Source organism: Chiloscyllium punctatum, chromosome 3 (assembly GCF_047496795.1).
Source record: "Chiloscyllium punctatum isolate Juve2018m chromosome 3, sChiPun1.3, whole genome shotgun sequence".
NCBI lineage: Eukaryota > Metazoa > Chordata > Chondrichthyes > Orectolobiformes > Hemiscylliidae > Chiloscyllium > Chiloscyllium punctatum.
The window spans coordinates 118,221,052-118,248,232 of record NC_092741.1 but is presented as its reverse complement, the minus strand read 5'-3'; the positions used below and the strand labels follow the sequence as shown (position 1 = coordinate 118,248,232).

At 44.7% G+C, this 27,181-nt stretch overlaps 1 protein-coding gene across 1 annotated transcript in view; it reads left to right on the top strand.

Moving 5' to 3' along the window:
• Window positions 1-21,239, top strand: part of LOC140464307 (potassium channel subfamily K member 1-like) — a 33,186-nt gene extending 11,947 nt beyond the window's left edge. Inside the window, exons 2-3 of the mRNA XM_072559232.1 lie at window positions 12,185-12,580; window positions 17,428-21,239. Coding sequence (XP_072415333.1) covers window positions 12,185-12,580; window positions 17,428-17,693 — 662 coding nt within the window. The 3' untranslated portion in view covers window positions 17,694-21,239. The remainder of the gene's footprint in view (window positions 1-12,184; window positions 12,581-17,427) is intronic.
• The last annotated feature ends 5,942 nt before the right edge of the window (window positions 21,240-27,181 follow it).

Below are 27,181 nucleotides of genomic sequence, written 5' to 3'. Positions count from 1 at the left end.
CCAGGCTGACTGTCCTCTTGCAGTACCAAGGGAGCACCGCGCTGTCAGAGGTGCCGTGTTTTGGGGTAAGATGCTAAACTGAGGCCCTGTTTGCTACCACGGGATGGAAATGATCCCACAGCCACTATTTTGAGGAAGAGCAGAGGAGTCCTTGCTGTGTCCTGAATTCTGAACACAAAGAAGGTTATCTATTCATTGTCTCAGTGCAATTGGTGGGATCTCACTGTGGCCAAATTGGCTGCTGGCTTTCCTATTCCAGTAGTTCACTGGCTGCAGGTTACTCTGTGACACTGTTCTGTGAGGTACAAGTCCTAAATTGTTTTGGAACACACAGGGCCCTCTATTCCAATGAAAACAACAGAATGAACATTATTTTTGAACTAAGTATTAACTGAGCACTAAATCCCAGCTCCAAACAGATCAACAGCCCATGTCACAGTAATATAACACAGTAGAGTCTAAAATAATTCATTCTTAACAGAAAACCAAATAACTGCGGCTGCAGGAAGTCAGAAACAAAATCAGAAATTGCAGGAAAAACTCAGCAGGTCAGGCAGCATCTGTGGAGAGAAAGCAGAGTTAATGTTTCGCTTGCAGTGACCCTTCTTCAGAATTAATTCTTATTAATTAATTCTTAATAATTAATTCTTACACAACTCTTCAGGCATCTTAGCTTTCCAACTCTGTCTCACTCATGGTAGGGTGGTTTCGGATAAAAACAGACTGGGGGCTCCTTTCATTATCTACAGCCACCATCTGATAATCGCATCATCCTGTGACTAGTCACAGTCAATAGTCACTCTCTGTCAGTGTGTTGCTAATAGACTTGTCAGGAGCTGAGGAAGTCCTCTGTGATGGAAAGCTTAGGATTCTGGAAGTTCAAAGTTCAAAGTCCTCCCAAACATGGACCATATCCCATGTTTTACCTCATACATTCAAATAACTTGGAATCCCCTTTCAGAAATCCATGGAACTAACATTTGAATGAATCAATATGAACTTCTGCCAGCATATCCCTGGACAGTTTGTCCCACAGACTGGCCACTCACTTACTGGAACACTTCTAGAATGGTCATCTCCAGTAACCTAGACATCCTGTCGTACCACAAACTGGGGAATCTCGTTATGCTCTAAGTCACTGGGAGTATGACTCTTCCTCCACTAGCTGGAGTCTGGTCCCAAGTCATGTTAATCCCCAGGACTCCATTTACAATATTTCTATCCTGGCTCCTGCCTGAATCAAGCAGGAATGAGGGAATGTCCTGTGGGAAATTGCAGATGAAATGGACAATTTCCTAACCGTTGCAATCTTTTAGTCTAGAATAGATAGATATATTTGATTTTGTAACTGTAATAAATTCCTGTTGTATAAATGCCTCAATAAAATAAGGATTTCGCAGACACGCTCCACAGCCACCAACTGTGAGATTTACAAAAGGTCAATTTCACATTCATGCCAATCGTGTCCACCATGTTGGCACAGTGGCTCAGTGGTTAGCACTGCTGCCTCACAGCGCCAGATATCTGGGTTCGATTCCAGCTTTGAGTGACTGCGTAGAGTTTGCACATTCTCCCTGTGTCTGTGTGGTTTCCTCCCACAATCCAAAGATGTGCAGGTTAGGTGGATTGGCCATAGTGATCAGGGATGTGTAGGTTAGGTGCATTAGTCAGGGGTAAATGTCGAGTAATAGGTTCAGGGAATGGGTCTGGGCGAATTACTCTTCGGAGGGTCGGTGTGGACTTGTTGGGCCAAAAGGCCTGTTTCCACACTGTAGGGGTTCTGTGATTCAGCCCTTCCCAGACATTGCCAATTGGCTCGGTGTAATCCAGGGCTAATCTTCTTGGCGCCACTGCATGGGAGAAGACTGTTCGGGACAATTAGAGAAAAGGATCATGATTTTTAAGAAATTTTCTTTGATTTGCTTCATTGTTTATTAGAAGTATTAGGGAGGGTTTTTCATTCATTTATGGGATGTAAGCAATTATTGCCTATCTCGAGCTGCCCAGTCAAATGTCAACCATAGTGCATTTGGTCTGGAGTCACATGTCTGCCAGACCAGGTAAGGGAGGAAATCTGTCATCCTTAAACAACATCAGTGAAAAATGGGATTTTACATCAGTCACCATTAGGGTGGCTTTTTATTCCAAATGTTTATATTCTTCCATGGTGTGCTTTGAGCCCCTGCACCCAGAACTTTAACTTGGGACTCTGGATTGCTTATCTATTTGCATTATCATCAGACCATCACCGCCTCATCACAATTAAGACTAACCCAATCAGATGTTGGAGAACTTGTCCACTTTCCAAATGTTTAAACACTTCCAAGGTTGCTGGTTTAGATAACCAGTGAGGAGAGAATGTGGAAATGGGGAATTTGGAGACAGAAAGATCAAACCTCCAGGAATCCGACTAAATAGCTACCCTCTAGTCCCATTCCCTAACTGACCACTTCCTGCTGCTGTATAAAATCATTTCTCTTGTAATGGGCAGTGTGACATGCCTGAAAACTAGACTGGGAAATGAATGCACTGCTCATACAAGAATTCCATTGTACAAGACTAGTCAGTGTACAAGATTAGTTAGGCTAGTTTGCCTGATCCCTGAGTCCTACTGCTTTTTCCTACTGGCTGTCCCATGCAGAGCAGCAAGAAATTCATTCAGGGAAACTCCAGTACTTTGACTCTAGTGCGGGATTTATTGGGAATCAGGAGAGCCAGACGACATCTGTGTCTAACCTCCTCTCACCCTGCAGCCCTCAGGGATCTCCCCCCCCTCTGCTAAGTCTGGCTTCCTCAACATTCTCAGTATTCAGTCTTCAGCTGCCAAATCCCTAAGGTCTGGAATTTTTCCCTAGACCTGTCTGTGTGTCACTCCTGCTTTCCAATGGTCCTAATGGAAACTAATCTCTTTCATCAAGCATGAGGACACTTGTTTATGGTGCTCAAATTCAGTTTTTGTCTGATAACAATTCTGTATTGTGCTTGGGAGCATTTTTTGCCCTGTTAAAGGTGTTATACAAATAAAATTATTTGTTGCCTTCCTGTCAGTACCTGTTTTGAAATTATAAACTCATGAACATTCCTTTTCATCACCATTTGACTATTGCAGATCTCCTATGATATTCCTCCAGTTAAAACAGGGAGGGGGTTTGAACCCTGGTATTAGGTCAAATTGTCCTCTATGTTATTAGCCATGATCTCAATAATGGGGCAGCAGATGTGATGGGCTGATTGGCCTGCTTCTGGTCTTATGCTGTTGTCTATCAGCCATATCTGTCAGTCAGAATGTTGTGGGTTCCTGTCTGGTATCTAGACTGACACATCACTGCAGTACTCAGGTGCTAGCTCTTGAATGAGACATTACATTGGAACCTTCAAATCAATGTTTTTAAAAAAAAACTCATAACAGTATTTGCAAACTCCAAGTCCATTCTCCCTGGTGTTCTGGGCTGAAACTTATTTCTCAACCAATATCATTAAAATAGACGATCTCATCATTATCGCTCTGTGGGATCTTACTTTGCATAACTTGCAAATTTCAGCTGGATGTCATTATTTTGAAGATGACCAAGGGAGTCCCCCTGATATCCTGCCAATATTTATCCCTCCACCAGTAAGCATAAAGAAGGCGGGATGACTCCTGCTCATCCTTCAGACTGTCTGGGGGAGAGAGAGCAATGTGTTGTATATTCCATGTATCTACAGTCCATGGTAGGGGTCACAGGTTTGGGAGGAGCTGTCTAAGGAACCTTGAGTTACTATAGTGCGTCTTGTTGATGAAATACACTGATACCAGTCCACATCGTGATGGAGGGAGGGGATTTTAAAGGTGGTGGATATGTTGAATGTTTGTAGATGTGGTGTCAATCCAGCGGGGAGAAAGTGAGGACTGCAGATGTTGGAGATCAGAGCTGAAAAATGTGTTGCTGGAAAAGCGCAGCAGGTCAGGCAGCATCCAAGGAGCAGGAGAATCGACATTTCGGGCATAAGTCTGAAGAAGGGCTTATGTCTGAAACATCGATTCTCCTGCTCCTTGGATGCTGCCTGACCCTGCTGCGCTTTTCCAGCAACACATTTTTCAGCTGTCAATCCAGCGGACTGCTTTGTTCTGGAAGGTGTCGAGCTTCTTGAGTGAAGTTGGAGCTGCACCTATCCAGGCAAAAGTGAAATATTCCTTCACACTCCTCCTTTGAGCCATGTAGGCGTTGGATGGGCTATGGGATGTGAGAAGATGAGTAACTCGCTGCAGGATTCCTAATCTCTGACCTGTTATTGTGGCCACTGTGTTTGTACGAAATGTCCAGCAGAGTTTCTGGTCACTGATAAGCCCCTGGGTGTTGGTAATGTGCGATTCAGTCATGATGACACCATTGAATATCAAGTGGCTGTGGTTGGATTGTCTTGTTGGAGATGGTCATTGCCTGGTACATGTGTGGTACAAGTATTACTGTCATTCATCAGCCCAAGCCTGAATATCGTCCAGGTCTTGCTGCATTTGGACATGAGCTACTTCAGTATTATTTAACCCTTTAAGCCCTGGGATCATTCTGATTTAACCCTTTAAATGCTATTCAATTCGAGTTGTCGTCTTGTCATCTTCTAACCACTGCCCCACACTGTCAGGAATGTTCTAGAGTAGACACAGTACATTCAGCCCATCAAGTCTCTCCCAGCCATCGTGCTGATCAGGTTGTTGCAGACTGGACTGTATAAAGTTATGCTGTTAGTCATCAGCAACTTCTCATTTCCCAAGTCACATTACGGAGGGTTACAGAGGCACTGATGATGATAATTGCACCTCATTAAGTGCCATTTCTGCCTCTAGATAAAGCTATCGAGAACTACACTTTACTGAATTGTTACTTAGCAATTTCTGATTTCATTTTAACATTTACATTACATTGGAGCACAGAAACATTGAGCACACGTGGAGGCTATTCCCACCTATTTCCTACATTAGTACAAATGACCACCCTTCACAAAGTATATCTTGCAGCACAGTGCTTTGGAAATCCTGAGGGTGCTCAAAGGTATTACGTAACTGCTAGTGCTTTGCTGGTCAGAGATATGGTTCACTCACTCTGGGCTGGGCAGTCAACCCCAATAATACTGGAAAAAGAAAAAGAAAAACTCAGCAAGTCTTGCAGCACATGATGGAGAGAAATCAGAGTAAACTTTCCAGGTCCAGTGACTCCTCTCTTCAGAACTCCAATGATGTTTCTTCACTCAATAAAGAAGGTGGTAGAAAGAAGGCAGAACAACTCCTGCTCATCCCTCAGACTGTCTGAGGGAGAAAGGGCAATGTGTTGTATATTATCTACTTCAGATCTTTGCAGAGATTACACTAATTTCTATGTAGGTAACAGCTTTATTTGCAATGTTTTAACATGTCTGCTCCATGCTTCAAGTCTATCTTTCAATTCTTTCTCCAGTTTGTTAACTCCTGTCTGAGCTCATACCTACACCTCACCCAGTCAGCAAAGGCAGCATCAATAGTAAACAGACAAGGATAATCAAACACAGAACAGCTGAACCATAGAGAGAGCAAGCTTTGATCTGGCCTCGTTCCCAATCTTTAACCAGGTTAATTCAAGGATTTTATACAAAACTGTTCAGAAAGCACACACCGATATTTGTACACATATAAACACAAATGTAATTGCACGTGCACACAAACACACTCATAGGGGACATAATGTTCAAGTACACACCTATTTAAATGGTCACTGATGAACTCATACATGTGTAAATATTTAAGTACATAAAAATATTCCTGGTGCGTCATGTAAATTGTAAATTCATTTTTACCTCCACCTTCTTTACACCATCAGCCGATGGCGAATAAATCATTCCTCATTGTTTAAATAACTTGTGGCTGGGTTAGTGCCAGAAAGGTCCAACATTTCTTTCTGAAAATCCAGTCACACCTGTCCCAGTTGCCAAGTACATCAGCCATTGCCTTTGAGGGCGTGGCAGCTTTCCTCTGTGAAGAAGCTGTTCCTACAGCACAGAAACAGACCCTTCGGTCCAACCAGTCCACGCCAACCATGTTCCCAAACCAAACTAGTCCCATCTGTCTGTGTTTGGCCTATATTCCTCCAAACCTTTGCTGTTCAAGTATTTATCCAAACGTTTTTTAAACATTGTTACCGTACCCACATCCCCCACTTTGTATGGAAATTCATTCCAAGTGCGAGCCACTCTCTGTGGAAACAAAGTTGCCCCTCGTGTCTTTTTAAAACCTTTCTACTCTCACCTTAAAAATATCTCCCTTAGTTTTGAATTCACCAGTGCTAGGGAAATCACCCTTGTCTTTCACTCTGTATTCACTGACACTTCCCTTCTGAAGGCCATCAACATTAGCATTCCCCCATCTATTCACCGACCACTCCCCCAGAAGCTAGTGGGCAACTCCCAAGTCACATCCTTTCTCTCTTTGTTGAGTTAGGAATACTCAATAGGCACGCTGTGCACAGCAAGATCCCACGCACAGCAAGTGAACAAATACACAGATTTTAAATTCTTCCGGTGATGTTGGCCGATTGAGTTGAGGTGGGGGTGGGGGGGGGTGGGTAATATTTGCTCGGAGCACCAAGGGCGCAGGGATTATGGAAACACAAAAGGCAGTGTTTACCCTTTGCTGCCTTTTGAGGAGAGGTCATCGGGGGTGGCCAAGGAGAATATAGGTGCCCATTTCCCCACCCCTCCCATTTCAAGCCTTCTGCAGAGACCACATTCTGCCCTTCCCCCACACTGCTCACCCCACAATCACTTTCAACCCTCTGTATAAGATAGGTATGATCCAAACAGATCATAGATCAAACAGGTCATTGATCCTCTAGAATGAGAGTGTGGCACCTACTCCTCCCTTCCTTAACTCGCAGTTACCTTTTTCCAATCCCAATACCTCCTTCTCCACAAATCCCCCTCCCCCAAACCTAATCCTCTTCTTTTTTCCCTCAGTCCCCCCTCCCCTAATTCCCCTTTCTCCTAATTTCCTACTCCCCTTTCAATGGTTTGGGTTCCCAATTGGGACTGAATCACCCTTAGGGTCTCATCTCATGGGCCATCGAATGACCCATGACTCTTTGCCATTGGTCAGCTGACAGGTCCACCCTTTCGACACGCTACCTTTCGCTGGCCAATCAGAAAGTGAACAGACTCTGTAAACCAATGCCCTGTCAAATGACCTTTTTTTTATTGTAGCTCGCGGTTGTTTTTAATCACAGATGAGTTGACACCCTTTCCAATCTCCCTCTGCTGTGTCCCAACGTTTCCTGTTTAACTCTTGAACATACCAGACCAATCCTGCAATATTCCTAGCCTCCGGTAATAGGGTCTGCTTTAATATTTCATTAAATTGGGAACCCTCATTTCATCCGTGTCTGTCACACTCTTTACCCTCTCCACCTCTCTATCTCTTTTACACTTTCCTTTACCCTGTCCTCCTCTGTCTCTTTCACACTCTCCCCTTTGCCCTCCCCTCCTCTGGATTACTCTCACTCTCTTCTTCATGCTCTCCTGCTCTGTTTCTCATTTCTCCCGGGATCAAGTTATTTCCACTGACCTACCCTGAGGTCAAATGAACCATTTTACCCACACGGTACTTATTTAGTTCATCATCAGGTACATTTAAAGCTGAAAGTGATTACTATGAAAGGAACGGGCCGTTTTCTGTTCTGCTGCTGAGACTTTTCAAGTTTATAGCCAATGGTTGAGTACTTCTGTGTATCTAACCTTCAATCAGATTTGACACACTGTAATTGGCCATCCATTAAAAAAGAGCTTGCATGTACATTGTTCCTTGGCCAAGCTTGAGTTGACCCAATGCTCTTCAAAGTCGATGAATTATTTATAAAACGGTAGTCTGTCCAATAGGTCAGCACACCCATAGTCTTTGAAGCTGAAAATAGCAACATATAAAACATGACTGGCACCAGCTGCTCAGACTGTGAATTAAATAGGGTCAAGAAGAGAATTTACATAGCACCTTTCATTACAGCAGGATACCTTTTACAGCCAATGAAGTCCTTTATGGTGTGTAGTCACTGTTGTGAAGTTGGAAACGAAGGGCCCAATTTACACCCAGAAAGCTCCCACAAACAGCAAAGAGAGAATCAGTTTCTAAGGGGAGGGATAAAGTTGGTCTATACAAGCTCTTGACGAATTTGGCTGTCCACTGAAGCTGCTCAATGTGATCTCCTCTGTATGAAACACGATTGGTGTCAGAGCATTGGAACCCTTTGAGATTCACCGGATTCCCAGCACACCAGAACGGACAGGCTGCTATTCGGTTTTGCTCACCTGAAGTCCAGGACAATGATGGACCAAGTCCTCAGAGTTTTGTGACACACCGATGATATAGTATTAGCATTATATACTGGCAAGCACAACAGCAAATGGGCAGATTCCCTCAAATGTAAAGAGTTTGGTTTAACCATCAGCCTCAGGAATGTTGTCATATCCCCGTCTATCAGCATTGACAATGTGACACCAGATGATGCAACAGCTTCACATACCTAGGTTCCACAATCACTGGCAATCTGTCATTTGATGCTGAAATCAACCCACTTCGCCAAGCCTGTGCACTCAATGGATTCCTTGACAATAGTGAAGCCTGGGCAACATAGGCTAGATCAGAGAAAAAGCTGAACAGGTTCCACATTCGTTGTCTCGGACAGATCTGCTTGGCATCTTTTGGCATTGCAAAGTCTCTAAGTCTGATTCTGGAGTGCATAAATTCCATCTGCATGTACTCATTACAAAGCAAGCAACATACCTGTTGGCTCAGTGACATCCTTCAGGTGGATAAGATATCACACCATAAGATGTCACACACAAAGAATCTTTATACAAAATGAACTGTTCACAGGTGGTTACCCTGGCATCCCTCCTTCTGTTACAGCGACACCTACAATTGGGATATGAACACTGGGAACACTGACACTGAACGCAGGAAAGCAGCTGTTGATGACTGCCACCTCTGAAAGCTGACTGTTTGGAAGGGCATTAGAAAAGGCGAGCTGAAAGAAAAAAAAACACAGCTGGCCAAGAAGAGGTCTAGAGAAAAGAGAGGCCAACAAATAGTACATTTTGCAACCCATTGCTGCAGAGGTTACTACGTCAGAGTTGGAGGGGAGCGGACGGTGGGGTGGAGTCTCCTAAGCCGTGCTAGATAATGCCTCACACAGTTGATCACCACGACACGAACCAGTTTATTACAAGATGGAACACTGCCAGTATAACATTGCCTTGCTCTGATAGATTTGTTTCCGTCTGCCTCAGAGGCTATATGAGACCACCGTCAAAGACAGTACCTCAGACAACACATGACTCCCTGGGCTTTGAACAGAACAATCAGCTTGGAGTCCACATCAGTCAGTCTGTATATTAACTCCAGCTTGATCTTCACAGTGAGTACTGCAGGAGGTTTGCTAATAGAGTCATCGTGTCGTATAGCATGGAAACAGACCCTTCGGTCCAACTCGTCCACGCCAGCCATGTCCCTCAACTAAACTAGTCCCACTTTCCTGCATTTGGCCCATTATCCCTCCAAACCTTTGGTATTCATGTACTTATCCAAATGTCTTTTCAACATTGTAACTGTACCCCCATCCACCACGCCTTCTGACAGTTCAGTCCACACACAAACCACCATGTGTAAAATTGTTGTCCCTCATGTCCTTTTCAAAACTTTTTCCTCTCACCTTAAAAAATATGCCCCTAGTTTAGAACTCCCCAATCCGAGGGAAGAGACCTTTGTAGATTCATATTATCTACACCCTTCGTGATTTTATAAACCAGAGTAAGGTCACCACAATCTGCTCTGCTCCAGTGAAAGAGTCAAGCTGACTGGACAGAAACAAAAGTCCTGAAATATACCTTTACATAGCACCTTTCACATTAGTAAACCATCCCCAGGTGATTTGCAGGAGAGTTATCAATTGCCATTTAACAGTGAGACAAACAAATGGACTTTTGGGCAGGTGACCAAACCTTTGGACGAAGAGGGAGATTTTGAAAGAAGGGTGAGGGGTTTCCAGAGTTTTAGGGCCCAAGATGCTTGAGAGCAAGGTTTCCACCAGTGGAACAATTCAACTCGGGATTGACAAAAGGCCAAATTTCTCGGAGCACAAGAGATTTTGGAAGTCTATGGAACTGGAGCAGGTTAGAGATAGACGAAGATTACAGAGAGAGAGAGAGAGAGGCTGTGAGGGGAACTGAAAACATGGGAGATGAGAGTTGTTACTGGATTTTGGTATGAACAAGTAGTGGTTATTTCTGTGTTTTGGTACGTTCACAAAGATGACATTATTGGCTCTAAGTTGTAATTGTAATAAATTTAAGTACTGATAAGATGGAGGGCTCATTTTATTCTGATGGGAATTTTCTTGGACAGGAATGTGGAGTGCTGGAGTGGTAAAGGTACAGTTGTATATCGAGCACAGACAGTGTGCGTTGGTGTACTGTTGGAGTGGGATTGATTCCTTAATGGGGCCCAGGTCACTCAGATCAACTTAGATAATTGTCCAGCCCCCTGATGTCATCTCCAGCACTTGCCACCCCAACTCCTCTACCCTTGGGGTCGAAGGTCACGGGGTTCAAAAAAACCTGAGCATTGTTCAGCAGGAGTGCCACAATGTCAGACATCTCCCATGTGAAGAGTTGAACCCAGCTTCGCTCTTCTTCCTGACCCGGCATTTCAAAGGACAGCAGAGGAATTCCTTACAAGGTGTTCTGGTCAATGGTTGCCCCTTGACCAATGTGACACATTATCTGGACAATATCAGGTTGCTGATTGTGGGATCTTGCTGAGCACAAGTCCACTCTTGCATAACAGAAAAAGATAGTGCTTAATTTGCTATCGATACATTGGGGTATCCTGTGGTTGTGAATGGTATTACAGGAGGCAGCCTCGAATGACAGTCAAAGATCACGCAAAGGTCAGAACAAGTGACAAGACCTGAAGGGGGTGATTTTCAAGGGGTGATGGGGGTGGCCTGGTACAGCATCATATCTCCTGCGTGTTGAAAGAGCTCAGTTTGCACAAACATGGCCATCCGACAGCAGAATGGTTGTCCTGGTTACCATGGTGGCCAGTCCACTGGTCTAACCCTTCCTCATCAGCAGCAAACCACCCCCCTGATCCCCCACAATCAAATGTTGGCCCCCCTTCATCCTCCGTTTCCAGGCCTTTGGACTCGCAGCAAGTGTTTCCTGGGTGTAAACAGCACTGCCAGGAATGCCCTTTCTTTGCCTATTTTCCTGGGTTACCAATAGCTGTAGTGGTCAGGATACTGGGACAGTAAGGGTCTTGGAATCTCAACCTTGAGGTGCTGGAGAGAAGGGCAGTGTTGGAAAGTGCTGGAGGGGGAAGGCCTGAGGTTGGAGTTTGGAAATCCTGACTAGCATCTCGGGATTGAGTAGTGGGGCAAGGGGAGATTGTGCAGGCCTGGGTAATAGTTGACAGTTGTGTAAAAGGAGCAGGTGTGACGATGCAGTAAGTTTAAGAGATTATTTTGTCCGGGTTTCTTTTAAGAGGGAGAGTGAACGAGAGGTCACTAGTCAAGACAATTTGAGTAAAAGGCTTGGGAAGTGTTTTTAATAGTCTGAATGGGTCTGGCCAGCTCTCACAGATTAGGATTTCCGGGTGTTGGTTTTTCAACAGCATCAGAGCTACTGGGGTCTCAACAGAGTTGGGAGCTTCAGTGAATTGCTCCTTGCTGCTACTTTCTCTGAGTTTCCTCTTGATGTGTTTTCGCCTCCTGAATGGGAGAACTGCTTGTGAGAATCTATATCGGGGTGCGCTTATGGGACGTAACTATATTGGAACAGCTAATTTTAGTAATAGTTACTGTATCTATTACTCTGTTAAGTTTTCCAATAGGGCTAAGTTATGCTAAATTCATCTTTCTTTGGTTGTATTTAACTATAGTACTTAAATAAATTGTGTTTTGCTCAAAGCTGATTAGTTTGACCAGTTTCATTGCATCTGGAACACAGCACTTTACATTTGCCTTTAACATAAGAAAATGTTAGGGTCTCGGCTACCACCTTGAAGTATTTTGAGAGGGTCTGGTCTACTTCATAACACAGTAGATGCCCCATTCCCATCTGGTGGGTGCAGCTGCCCTCTGATTGGATGACCACCTGGAGTTATGGACATGTTCTTTTGTTGTTGCAGGTTACGGTCACACGGTGCCTCTCTCCGATGGTGGCAAGGCTTTCTGCATCATTTACTCGCTGCTGGGGATTCCCTTTACACTGCTGGTCCTCACCTCCATTGTGCAGCGGCTCATGGTCCATGTGAGCAGGCGGCCAGTCCAGTACATCCACACTCGCTGGGGTTACACCGAGCAAACTGTCGCCCTGGTCCACGCCGTGATCCTGGGGCTAATCGTCACCTCCTGCTTCTTCTTCATCCCGGCGGCCATCTTCTCTTCCCTGGAAGAGGACTGGAACTTTCTGGAATCCATTTACTTTTGCTTCATCTCCCTCAGCACCATTGGCCTGGGAGACTATGTTCCTGGGGAGGTGCGCCATCAGCAGTTCCGTGAGTTGTACAAGCTGGGAATAACTGGTGAGTATGGGCAGCTGACATATTGTGGATAGCTGGTCCCACCCAGAGTCTGCAAAGAGACCTTAAAGTTCTGGTGGTATCAATAATTAACACCCAGACCTTCTCTCCACAAAACCTGAGTTCAATGCTGATGGGTTTCAATCAGTCATCATTGCTACAGGCACCAGAGTGCTGCACTGTCAGAGGATCAGTGCTGAGGGAGTGCTGTACTGTCAGAGGATCAGTGCTGAGGGAATGCCTCGCTGTCGGAGGGTCAGTACTGAGGGAGTGCCACATTGTCAGACGGTCAGTACTGATGGAGTGCCACATTGTCAGACGGTCAGTACTGATGGAGTGCCACATTGTCAGACGGTCAGTACTGATGGAGTGCCACACTGAGGGAGGGTCAGTACTGAGGGAGTGCTGCACTGTCAGAGGATCAGTGCTGAGGGAATGCCTCGCTGTCGGAGGGTCAGTACTGAGGGAGTGCCACATTGTCAGACGGTCAGTACTGATGGAGTGCCACATTGTCAGACGGTCAGTACTGATGGAGTGCCACATTGTCAGACGGTCAGTACTGATGGAGTGCCACATTGTCAGACGGTCAGTACTGATGGAGTGCCACACTGAGGGAGGGTCAGTACTGAGGGAGTGCTGCGTTTTTGGAAGTACTGTCTTTCTGATCTGGCATTCAGCCAAAGTTCCATTTGCTCTTTGAAGTTTAAGTGAAATATCTAATCAGAGAGAGTTGGTCATTAATAAAGATGGAATGTGAGGGCATTAAAGGGAGATACACAGCTCATCCTGCACGTTTCAGATTATGAATGATCAACCTGATTCACCTAATCTCTGTTGTTTCTGGGCAACCCTGTACATTTCCTGCTTTCAACCTCATTGTCTGAGCAAACAAAGTGAAAATGACAGCAAAGTTCAGGTAGCTAGAGCCTATCAATCACCCTGGGGTTCAGGAGTTTCAGCTCTGGATGTTTGTGCTCTTAGAGGTTAAAAACAACGACTGCAGATGCTGGAAAGCAAATACTGGATTAGTGGTGCTGGAAGAGCACAGCAGTTCAGGCAGCATCCAACGAGCAGCGAAATCGACGTTTCGGGCAATTTTCGGGCTGTGCTCTTCCAGCACCACTAATCCAGTGTTTGTGCTCTTAGCCAAGCCTCCGTCCTGTTGTCTGGGCTCTGAGCCAATTCCCATTGGATTGTTGAAATTCCTGAGCCCTTGTCCAATTGACAGCTCCCAATCAGTTTCACAATGTTTGTTTACACAGTGCCTTGTTGTCCAGGGTATGAGACTTCCAAGTGTCTGAATGATTGCCAATCTTGTTGTCCCTCCCAGAAGGAAGTTTTAATCATCGGGAAGTTATGAATGAATCGCATTTTTAAAGCTTTTTTTTAATGCATCCAAAGACCACTACAGGTTCATTGCTTCTACACAGTGTACCGTGGATGAATGCAAATATAAGTGGAGGAGGAAGGATCAGAGGTTCTGCTGATGAGGCTGGAGGAATAGCTGAAGGCTCCTGTGGAGTGTGTAAATTGAGTGTAACCAATTAAGGCTGAGTGGCCTGTTTCAGTGCTGTCCATCGATGTAATGCTAGTCTAATGGCACGAGTGTGATCCAACAAATGGCTGGTACTGAACTTCTTGTAAGATGTGCTCATCCAAGGGAAAACTGCTTTGTGTTAAGGGCTTGGATGGAGAGGAATTTGTGAAGTGTGTACAAGACAATTTTCTGATTCAGTATGTGGATGGACTGACTAGAGAAGGTGCAAAACCTGGTTTCCAACATCTGCAGTCATTGTTTTTACCAAGGTGCAAAACCTGGCCTACTCTTGGGAAATAAGGCAGGGCAGGTGACTGAGGTGTCAGTGGGGGAGCGACCATAATTCTATTAGATTTAAAATAGTGATGGAAAAGGATAGACTGGATCGATAGGCCAAAGTTCAAAATTGGAAGAAGGCGAATTTTGATGGTATTAGGCAAGAACTTTCAAAAGCTGATTGGGGGCAGATGTTCGCAGGATGGCAGGGAAGTGGGAAGCCTTCAGAAATGAGATAACGATAGTCCAGCGTCAGTATATTCCTGTCAGGGTGAAAGGAAAGGCTGGTAGGTGCAGGGAATGCTGGATGACTAAAGAATTTGAGGTTTTGGTCAAGTCAAAAAGGAAGCATATGTCAGGTATAGACAGGATAGATCAAGTGAATCCCTTAAAGAATATAAAGGCAGTAGGAGTATACTTAAAAGGGAAATCAGGAGGGCAAAACGGGGACATGAAACAGCTTTGACAAATCGGGTTAAGGAGAATCCAAAGGGATTCTCCAAATACATTAAGGACAAAATGGTAACTAAGGAGAGAATAGGGCTCTTTAAAGATCAGTAAGGCAGCCTTTGTGTGGAACCACAGGAGATGGGGGAGCTGCTAAATGAGTATTTTGCGTAGTGTTTACTGTGGAAAAGGACATGGAAGCTAGAGAACATGGGGAAATAGATAGTGACAACTTGAAAAATGTCCATATTATAGGAGAGGAAGGGCTGGACATCGTAAAATATATAATGGTGGATAAATTCCCAACACCTGATCAGGTGTACCCCTGAACCTTGTGGGAAGCTAGAGAAGTGATTGCTGGGCCCCTTGCTGAGATATTTGTATCATTAATAGTCACAGGTGAGGTGCTGGAAGACTGGCTAACATGGTGCCACTATTTAAGTGGTAAGGCAAAGTCAGGTGACTATTGACCGGTGAGCCTTACCTCGGTGGTGGGCAAATTGTTGGAGGGAATCCTGAGGGACAGGATGTACATGTATTTGGAAAGGCAAGGACTGATTAGGGATAGTCAACATGGCTTTGTGCGTGGGAAATCATGTCTCACAAACTTGATTGACTTTTTTGAAGAAGTAACAAAGAAGATTGATGAGGGCGGAGTGGTAGATGTGATTTATATGGGCTTCAGTAAGGCGTTTGACAAGGTTCCCCATGGGAGACTGATTCGCAAGTTTAGGTCTCACGGAATATAGGGAAAACTAGCCATTTGGATACTGAACTGGCTCAAAGGTAGAAGACAGAGGGTGGTGGTGGAGGGTTGTTTTTCAGACTGGAGGTCTGTGACCAGTGGAGAACCACAAGGATCGGTGCTGGGCCCTCTACTTTTCATCATTTATTTAAATGATTTGGATATGAACATAGGAGGTATAGTTAGTGAGTTTGCAGATGACACCAAAATTGGAGGTGTGGTGGACAGTGAAAAAGGTTACCTCAGATTACAACAGGATCTTGATCAGATGGGCCAATGGGCTGAAAAGTGGCAGATGGAGTTTAATTTACATAAATATGAAGTGCTGTATTTTGGAATCACAAATCTTAGCAGGACTTATACAGTTAATGATAAGGTCCTTGGGAGTGTAGCTAAACAAAGAGACCTTGGAGTGCAGGTCCATAGCTCCTTGAAAGTGGAGTGGTAGGTAAGTAGGATAGTGAAGAAGGTGTTTGGTATTGTCTTTATTGGTCAGTGCATTGAATATTGAAGTTGGGAGGTCATGTTGTGGCTGTTCAGGACATTGTTTAGGCCAATTTTGAAATATTGCGTGCAATTCTGGTCTCCTTCCTATTGAAAGGATGTTGTGAAACTTGAAATGGTTCAGAAAAGATTTACCAGCATGTTGCCAGGGTTGGAGGATTTGAGCTATAGGGAGAGGATGAATAGGCTGGGGCTAATCTCCCTGGAGTGTCGGAGGCTGAGGGGTGACCTTATAGTAGTTCATAAAATCATGAGGGGAATGGATAGGGTAAATAGATAAGGTCCTTTTCAACAACCTGCCCACCACCGAGGTCAGGCTCACTGGTCGATAGTTACCTGACTTTGCCTTACCACTTAAATAGTGGTACCATGTTAGCCAGTCTTCTGGCACCTCACCTGTGACTATTAATGATACAAATATCTCAGCAAGGGGCCCAGCAATCACTTCCTAGCTTCCCACAAGGTTCAGGGGTACGCCTGATCAGGTGTTGGGAATTTATCCACCATTATATATTTTAAGATGTCCAGCCCTTCCTCCTCAGAACTCGAGGGCATAGATTGAAGGTGAGAGGGGAAAGATATAAAAGAGACCTAAGGGGCAAATGTTTCACGCAGAGGGTGGTACATATATGGAATGAGCTGCCAGAGGATGTGGTGGAGGCTGGTACAATTGCAACATTTAAGAGGCATTTGGATGGGTATATGAATAGGAAGGGTTTGGAGGGATATGGGCCAAGTGCTGGCAGGTGGGACTAGATTAGGTTAGGATATCTGGTTGGCATGGACAATTTGGACTGAAGGGTCTGCTTCCATGCTGTACATCTCTATGACTCTATAAATGGGCCTAGATTAATTTAAAAATCACACAACACCAGGTTATAGTCCAACAGGTTTAATTGGAAGCACACTAGCTTTCGGAGCGACGCCCCTTCAGCAGGTGATAGTGTGATTTTTAACTTTGTACACCCCAGTCCAACACCGGCATCTCCAAACCTAGAGTAATTTAGGATGTCTGGTAGGTGTGGACGAGTTAGAGCGAAGGGTCTGTTTTCATTGCTGTACAGCTCTGTGCCTCTAAGTGGAGAGTACTCTGTTACACTCCTGACTCGTACCTTGTACATACTGGACGAGTGCTGAGCCTCCAGATACAAGAGGCAGCCCCCACTCAATATCCCGTCTGAGACCCAGAGGCTGTAACTGACAGTGTGTGATGAGCATTTCAGGGGAAAGAAAGTGCTGGCGAATGAACAATTTTATTTCGAGCCATGCTTCAATCATCCATACCTAATTGTATCTAAAAATAACTAATCTGCCTTTCTCTCTCTCTCTCTCTCTCTCCAGTGTACCTCATGATTGGCCTCACGGCTGTGCTTGTTGTCCTGGAAACCTTCTGTGAGCTGCAGAAGCTCAAGGAATTTAAAAGGATCTTCTACTTGAAGAAAGACAAGCTGGAGGATGAACAGAACATTCTAGACCACGATCAGCTCTCGTTTCCCTCGGTTACGGACTCTGTGCCTATTACCAGGGAACAGCAGAAACTCAACGAGGCCTTTTCTCCAGGCCCAGTGGCCAGCTATCAGTTTACAGAGGAGCCTGTGAACCGGTGACCCTCGGCTCTCACCTCCTCCCCTTCCAAAACACCATTGGCCAATCCTTCCATCATGTCATGAAGCAAATCTGTATGTAATTAGTGTAGGATCTAAAGCAACTCACCAGCCTTTTTTAAAAAAAAGGGCAAGAAGCACAAATCAGGTTAAGGAAAAGAAACCAGGGTAAGGAAAGTGTGTTTTCAGGTCACCTTTGAGTAAAAAGCACTGTGATAGTTGCCAAGAATGTCTACATCGGTTTCCCTCAGGCGAAGTAGTTATACAAGATTAACCACTAGGGCATTCTGCCCCCATTAGAAGGAGATGCAATTATTAATGATTTGGCAAAATACTTATTTTACTTGTAATATTCGTTGTGAGGGAGGGAAAATAAGCTGACAGTGTTCAAACAGCCTCCTTCACACTGGGAGGTGGGATCCGATATTCGGAAATGACCTAGGCCTGTTTCTATGGTGCCTGCGCCTCATTAGAAAAGGAGACTGGGCCTGTTATCCCCTCTTTCCTGATCCGTTACACAGATTTGTCTCATCTATGTCTCAACAGCATTTACCCTGCTCATTTCGATACCCCCTCAGGTCCTTATCTCCATAAACAAAATCTCTCGATTGCAGACTTGAAAGCTCCAATCAGCCCCTAGAATCTACACTCTTTTTGGGGAGAGACTCCCCCTCCCCTTTGAGTGATGAGGTGCTTCCTGACATGATTGCAGGCCTGACCTAGCTCTAACTTTAATGTTAGGTCCCATTGTCCTTCATTCCCCCTGAGGGAAAAAAATATCATCTTTCTGTCTCTGCCAACAAATCCTTCCAATATTTTAAAAACAAACTAGTCTTCTAAATCTTTTGGAGTTGGACAAAAGTGATACCTCATCTTTGCCACCTGACCTTATAATATATCCTTTTTACTTCTGATGTCTTTCTGGTCAATTTGAGTTGCACATTATCCACGATTGGTCTATCCTTCCTGAGTGCAGTATCCAAGTCTGAACACCATACACCAGGCAGAATCCGCCCAGAGTTCCCCATCCTTTACCGATGTTGTCCTGTATGAGGTCACAGCCAACATCCCACCCCCCTATTTGTCTTTTCGATTGACTTTATGAACTGTTCACCTTGTGAGCCACTGAAGAAAGCCAGCCCCAGTCCGTTTCCCGTTGGTCCTTCTAACTGCTATACTCTGGGGAAAAAAAAGGTGCTGGATGTTTACCCTTGAATACTCAACCTTTTTGCTTTTAAATTTTTTTAAAATATAAATTTAAATGATGTTTAACAGGGGAAATGATGTCGGTGTACAAGAAAAACAAACTATTTGACTGGATTCCTCAAAATAACTGTCAAACACCTTCATTTATCATTTTGGTATTAAGGAATAATGTTTGTGTCTAATGTCGAAATTCTACCTCGTGTGAAGATGTGAAAAACAAAACACATGCTGAAAGGAATCAGTTAAGCTCTTTTTGCTTGATATTTTCAAGCAGTTCTTCATAGAGAGCTCTGTTTCGAGTGCTGTCCATTTTGAATGGGGCCTGGTTCTGGGTGTCTAACAGGCTCCTGTTGGCATGGCAACCAAAGTGCTGCAATAAATTGGACCCCAGTTGCTGTCTGAGCTGGGAGACATTGTAAAGCCATTGGAGACATTGGAGACATGTTCGCTCTTCCCAGTTTCACAGGGGTGGAACTGAAGTGACAATGTTGGGTTGGATTATGCATGGGGCACGGCCCAAGGGGAGCAAACTTAATCTCAGTTGCCACATCCAACCACTTTGCAGTTGACAAGGCTGGGTTTACCCAGGAACTGGCTGATCAGGGTCCTGGCTGCTGTCTCCCATTCAGAAACACTCAACCCCATGTAGAAAGCCATTGCCAGATTGAGACAGGAAGGGTTGAGGCTGGGTGAAGATCATGAAACCAGCTCGATTCAAGGACTAGAGGCTAAACTAAGGTGGCAGAGCCACGGATTTTATGATACAGATCTTTTTATCAATAACAACAGAGAATGCTGGAGAAACTCAACAGGTCTGGAAGCATGTCTAGACAGATAAACAGTCAATGTTTCAAGTCTGGTATGACTCTTCCTCAGAACTGCAAGGTGAAAGAAAATAGTTTTTAAAATACTTTTGTCACAAGTAGAGGAGGAGCAAAAGGGTTTTTAAATAGCACAGAAAGAAAAGAAAGGGGGTAAGTTAGTGTGTAAAGCAGAGTGTTGGTCCTTTTTACTAAGTGCAAAGTAAACAATACGCAAGGATAAAGAGACAAAGTCTTTTCCCTGGGGTCAGGGAGTCCAGAACCAAAGGCATGGGTTTAGGGTGGGAGGGGAAAGATATAAAAGAGACCTAAGGGGCAACTTTTTCATGCAGAGGGTGGTACGTGTATGGAATGAGCTGCCAGAGGAAGTGGTAGAGGCTGGTACAATTGCAACATTTAAGAGGCGTTTGGATGTGTATATGAATAGGAAGGGTTTGGAGGGATATGGTCTGGGTGCTGGCAGGTGGGACAAGATTGGGTTGGGATATCTGGTCGGCATGGGCGTGTTGGACCGAAGGGTCTGTCTCCATGCTGTACATCTCTATGACTCTGTGACAAACATGACACACCTATGATGAAGTAGTGAGGGGAGAGAAGAGCATTTTATTCCTCTTCTTCATTATTCTCACAATGAGTTTCTGAAGTTAGTGAATTCAATATTGAGACCTTGAGGCTGTTATATTGAAACACACTGAAAGCTTGAGGAACCACACCTCAGTTTCTGCCTAGGCACTCTGCCTAACGAGTTTCACCAGCATTTTCTGTGTTTGTTTCAGTTTTCCAGCATCCACAGTATTTTGCCTGTATTTGAATCTTTTTATTAGTGCCATTTCAAAAGCTTTACCTCAGTCCAAGATGTGCATGGCAAGCGTGTAATAATTGCTTTAAAAACCAACTCCACTTGAACAGTATCCCACTCGTTTGAAAATTCTGGAGTCCATTTTATTTATAAGTAAATTAATTTTTTTTTAAAAAAACTGCTGGAAATTCTCCACAGCTCAGGCAACATCTGTGGAGACAGTTAATGTTTTAGTTGAACAATCTTGAGAAACATTTTCTGTTTGTATTTGGGATTTCCAGCCTCTGCAGTATTTTATTCAGTTAATTTTGTTTGTGTTGTGTTTTGTAAGTGAGAAACTCCGAGGGGGGTTGCCCCTTGCCCTGGAAGGGAAGGAGTTCAGAATGCAGGGAGAATTTGTCAGACGTGGCGAGTGTAGAGAATCCCTCTCTAGGTGCAATGATGTAAACACCAGGCAAGGAAGAAAGTTAAAGGTAGACAGACACAACCAATTAGTCAGGGCTTTAAACAGAGGATAAGCTTTCTCCAGGTTCGGAAGGAATATATAGGAAAGGATAATTAGGTGTTTCTATGTTGAAGTCAAACAAAGTGGCCCACTGATGTAGGGTAGTGTTGCATGTCTGTTATTTTTATATTGTATGTAACATTGTGTGTACCAATGGTGTCCCAGCATCTATATTGCTCTATTTGTTGACTTGTGAAATAAAACAGCTTAACAATTCACACCTGCTGCCTTCAGATCTGTCTCTTTCAAAAGCTTTGGAGAGGATCTTGCATACAGAGTGAAAGGCATTGATATAATTTTAATCGGAAGTGACTATGATTGCTGTAACCCAAGGTTCCTCGATGATGAAAGGAGATCTTCGATGGTATGAGTGTGAATGGCTGGAAGCTGCAAGCTAAACTATCCTCTGCTGACCAATGGCATTAACCCACTTGAGAAAGATTTGCATTTATATACCGCCTCATAATCTCAGCATGGTCCAAAGGGCTTTGCTTACAATTCACTACTTTTTAGAAATTCATTCATGATCCAGGTGTCACTGGCTGGTCAGCATTTATTGCCCATCCCTAGTTGCCCTCAAGAAGGTGGTGGTGAGCTACCTTCTTGAACTGCTGCAGTCTATTTGCTGTATGGTAGTCCCACAATGCCCTTAGGGAGGGAATTCATGGATTTTGACCCAGCCACAGTGATGAGTAGCTAGGAGGGGTACCATAGGTAATGATGTTCCCATATATCTGCCGGATTTGTCCTTCCAGATGGAAATAGTTGTGGGTTTGGCAGATGCTGTATTTATAATGTTATAACACCTCTCTCCACTCCCAGTGTAAATATGGAATGGGCTTTAACTGTTGAAATCCCCTCTGCGGCACTGGTGTGAGGAGACAATGGGCTTTAACTGTTATGAGGCCATCTTCCCTCCCAGAGATGGGGTTTCACTTGACAATTATTGTATGTGGGACAATGAGCTACAAACATGTTGGATTTTGTTCTCACTAACACCTGCATTGTACTTCCAGAAGCTTCTGTTTGAGTATCAGCTAATCAGAATTCACAAACAAGATCAAAGGACTGGCTTTAGTTTCTTGTTATCTCAGTGTTGACCAGGATTTGGAGAAATTATTTGCTGGTAATGTGAGTGGATTTGTAATTCCAGATGCCCAGGCTAATATTCCAGGGACATGGGGTTTGATTCCCACCATGGCAAATAGTGAAATTTGAATTCAGTCAATAACTGAAATTAACAGCCGGTCTTATGATAGCCAAGTAAAGATTATCATAAAAGCCCACCTGGTTCAATAATATCCTTCAAGGAGGGAAATCTGCCATCTTCACCTGGTCTGGCCTATATGTGACTCCAGAGCCCTAGCAATATGGTGGACTCTCAACTGGTTTCTGAAATGGCCGCGTGAGCCACTCAGTTGTATCAATCGCTATGAAGTCCCAATAAAGGAATGAAATCAAATGGACCACCTGACATTGACCTAGACGTCAGAAATAACAATGGGAAAAATAGTCCCACAGGCCCACCTTCCTAAGTCCTCCTTACTAACTTCTGAGAGTTACTGCCAAAGTTGTGAGGGCTGTCTCAACAGCCCGACATGGTCTTACTCTTGGAATCATACCTTAGAGACGTCGTCCCTGACACCATCACCAACCCTGGATATGACCTGTCCCACGGGCAGCACAGACCCAGCAGAGGTGGTGGCACTGTGGCTTGGGATTCCTCAACATTGACTCCAGACACAATGAAGTGTCAAGGCATCAGGTTAAACATGGGCAGGGAAACCTGCTACTGATGACCACATACCGTCTGCTATCAGCTGATGTATCAGTGCTCCTCCATATTGAACAACACTTTGAGGAAGCACTGAGGGTGATCGAGCAAGTTGCATCTAAAAGGACGTAGCTGCTACAGTGGGTCTGCAGCTGGTTATGAGGGATCCAAAAAGAGGGAAAAACATACTCGACCTCATCCTTAAATCTGCCAGCTGCAGATACATGTGTCCATAATAGGATCCGTAAGAGTGACCACCACATTGTCCTTGTGGAGACAAAGTCCCACCTTCACATTGAGAGTGCGCTCCACTGTGCTTTGTAGCTCTATCACCGTGCTGAATGGAAGAGACTTTGAACAGATCCAGCAACTCAAGACTGAGTATCCATGCAGTGCTATGGGCCATCAGCAGCAGCAGAACTGTACTCCAGCACAATCTGTAACCTCATGGCCTTGTATATCCCCCATTCACCCACAACCATCAAGCCAGGAGATCAGCGCTGGTTCAATGGAGAGTGCAGGAGAGCATGGTTGAGAGTGTGGTGCTGGAAAAGCAGCATTCCTGATCAAGGGCTTATGCCCGAAATGTCGATTTCTCCTGCTCCCCAGGATGCTGTCTGACCTGTTGTGCTTTTCCAGCACCACACTCTCGACTGATCTCCAGCATCTGCTGTCCTCACTTTCTCCTAGAGCAGGAGGGCATGCCAGGAGCAGCATCAGGCAAACCTAAAATGAGGTGTCAACCTGGTGAAGCTACCAAACAGGACTACTTGCATGCCAAACGGCCCAAGCAGCAAGTGATAGACGGAGCTCAGTGATCCCACAATCAACAGATCAGATCCACGCTGTGAAGTCCTGCCACATCCAGTCGTGAATGCTGGTGGACAATTAAACAACTCACTGGAGGGGGAGGGTCCACAAATATCCCCATCCTCAATGATGGAAGAGTTGAGCACCTCAGTATGATAAATAAGCCTGAAGCATTCAGAAAAATCTTCAACCAGAGGTGCTGAGTGGATGATTCAAATTGGCCTCCTCCAGTGGACTCCACTATTAAAGATACCAGCCAATTCAATTCATTCCATGTGATTCCAACTGGTAGGGGCACTACATTCTGTAAAGGCTATGGGCCCTGACAAAATATTCCAGCAATGGCATTGAAGACTTTTGCTTTCGAACTTGCCAATCCCCTCGCCAATTTGTTCTAGTGCAGTTACAAAACTGGCATCTACTCAACAATGTGGAAATTACCGCGATATGTCCTGTACACAAAAATCAGGACAAATCCAACCCGACAATTACTGCTCCATCTGTCTACTCTCGATCATCAGTGAAGTGATGCCAGGTCTCATTAATAGTGCTATCAAGCAGCACCTACTAAGCAACAATCTGCTCAGCGATGCCCAGTTTGGGTTCCACCGGGGTCACTCAGCTCCTGACCTCATTACAGCCTGGGCCCAAAAGAGCTGAATTCCTGAGGTGAGGTGAGAGTGACAGCCCTTTGACAGCAAGGCTGCGTTCAACTGAGTGTGACATCAAGGAGTCCTAGCCAAACCGGAATCAATGGGTATTGGGGTGCAAACTCTCCAGTGGTTTGAACCATACATGGCACAAATGCAGATTATTGGAGGCCAGTCACCTCAGTTTCAGGACATCTCTGCAGGAGCTCCTCAGGGTAGTGTTCCAGGCTCAACCATCTTCAGCTGCTTTGTCAATGACCTTCCCTCCATCATGAGGTCAGAAGTGGGGATGTTTGCTGATAATTGTACAATGTTCAGCACCGTTTGTGACTGCTCAGATATGAAGAAATCTGTGATCAAATGCAGCAAATCCTGGACAACAGGACAACAGGACAATCCTGGACTCCCCAAGGCCTGTCCACCATCGCCAAGGCACAAGTCAGGAGGGTGACAGGATACTCCCCACTTGCCTGCATGGGTGCAGCACCAACAACACTCAAGAAGCTTGACACTATCCAGGACAAAGCAACCCCCTTGACTAGCACCATATCCACAAACATCCACTCCCTCCAACAACAACACTCATTCGCAGCAATGTGTACTACTTACAAGGTGTACCGCAGAAACTAACCAAAGATCCTGAGACTGCACCTTCCAAACATGCGACCACTTCCATCTAGAAGGACAGGGGCAGCAGATACATGGCAACACCACTCCTTGCAAGTTCCCCTCCAAGTCATTCACCCTCCTGACTTGGAACTATATCACCATTTTCTCAATGTCATTCACTCCTGGATCTCTCCCCCCTAACATTGCTGTAGGTGCCTGTACCCCACAGAATGCAGTGACTGAAGATGACAGACCGCCATCACCTTTATCCATAGCAATAAATGTTGGCCGAGTGACCTCCACATTCCTTGAACAAAGGGAATGCCAGGACATCAGGTTTAATTTGCGTCACCCTGTTATTAAGGAAGAGTGGGCAGTGGAGGGATGAACTGACAGGCTTACAGAGATTGTATATCATTTCCATTCGGGACTGTTTAGTCTGAGCAGCGGGCTCAGGGGATGGGGCTCATACAGAACAGAATGAACGGTACAGAGCAGATGGGCTGAACGGCCAGTTTCTGTGCTGTAGATACTGTGTCACTTGAACTGTGGAGATGGTAGAGGAGAGGATCGTGTTGCTCCATTATCTTACACCTCCCACTTCTTAGCAAGGTGACACAGGGAGCAGCCATGAATCATAGTTTTGAAGAGGAGTGGTGAATATTCAGTCAGTGGTGAAGTCCAGGCTGAAAAAACAAATCTATGACAGATCAAGCTGGAATAAAATACCTTGTTCAGCTCTTAAAACTGAGGAGACTGAACACTGAATCTCTTGAAGAGTTGAAAGTGGGTAATCGTTTGGGTATGCCATGCTAGTCAGCCTCCCATGTTCTGCCACCTGTCATATATCAGCTATGATCCAACAGTGGAGCGGATTCAATGAGCCAAACAGCCAATTTCTGCTCCTGTATCTTATGGTCTTATGATCCCAGCTGATGTTATTTCTGGACAAGAGAGATCCAGACACTCATCTGACTTGATCGTTTTTTTTTTGTTTATTTACAAAAATAGAGGTTGCTGGAAAAACTCCACAGGTCTGGCAACATGTCATAGAGTCATAGAGATGTAAAGCACAGAAACAGACCCTTCGGTCCAACCCGTCCATGTCAACCACATATCCCAACCCAATCTAGTCCCACCTGCCAGCACTCATGGCCAGTTCTCCCTGTATTCCATGAGATCTAACCTTGCTAACTGGTGTCCCATGGGGAACCTTGTCGAACGCCTTACTGAAGTCCATATAGATCACATCTACTGCTCTGCCCTCATCAATCCTCTTTGTTACTTTTTCAAAAAACTCAATCAAGTTTGTGAGACATGATTTCCCATGCACAAAGCCATGTTGACCATCGCTAATCAGTCCTTGCCTTTCCAAATATGTGGAGAGAAAACAGAGTTAATGTTTCAGTCCCAGTGACATTTCTTCAGCACTCAAACTGGTCCCTGGACTCGAAACGTTAACTCCATTTTCTCTCCACAGATGCTGCCAGACCTGCTGGGTTTTTCCAGCAATTTCTGTTTTTGATTCCTATTTCCAGTGTCCGCAGTGCTTTCAGCTTCTTGTTAATATTAGTTTTTAGCATCTCTCACAGAAACACAAGGACAGAATGCTGCAGATTTGGGCTTTACAATAAAACAGAAAATTATTATGCAAAATGAACAAAGAGAAAAGAAGTCAAACAATTTAGATACAACGGGCTGTTAAAGATTTCAAAATTCACAGTAAAAATATTAATCCTATTAATCCCCAAAGTACCTCTTTCTCAGATCACACCAGAGATCATTCCCTTCTCTCTCACTTTCTATGGGGCTAAGTGTTGCTACAACTTCAACTCTCAATCCAGAGAATCTACAGCCCCTTCTGGAGCTTAACTTTACTCAGCGACAAACTACCAAATACGTCTGGTCTGGAATTTTTACTAAGTTCCTGACACTAAGGTTTAACAATTCTAAACCACCTTTGTACTCCCTCAGGAGCAACCGTTCAATGTATCCAGCTTCAAGTCGGAATCCTGCAGAACTCCCAAATGAACCAGTGACTGGCGTTTTGTCTTAATGGCCAAGAGAAGTAACCATTCCCTGACCTTCTAAAGTGGTACCTAATACACACCCAGTAACGTTGTCTGCTTATAACATTTTCCCAGTTTAAACAAAACCCCTTTACGCTTCAGGAGGGCTTTCTCTCACACTGTGCATGAGATCATCATGGCGCCAGGCAAACAGAAATACCCACCCCCTCCACCCCACACCCTCTCCCCCTTCCCCATTCACACACCCCCTTAAATACCCACCCCCTCCACCCCACACCCTCTCCCCC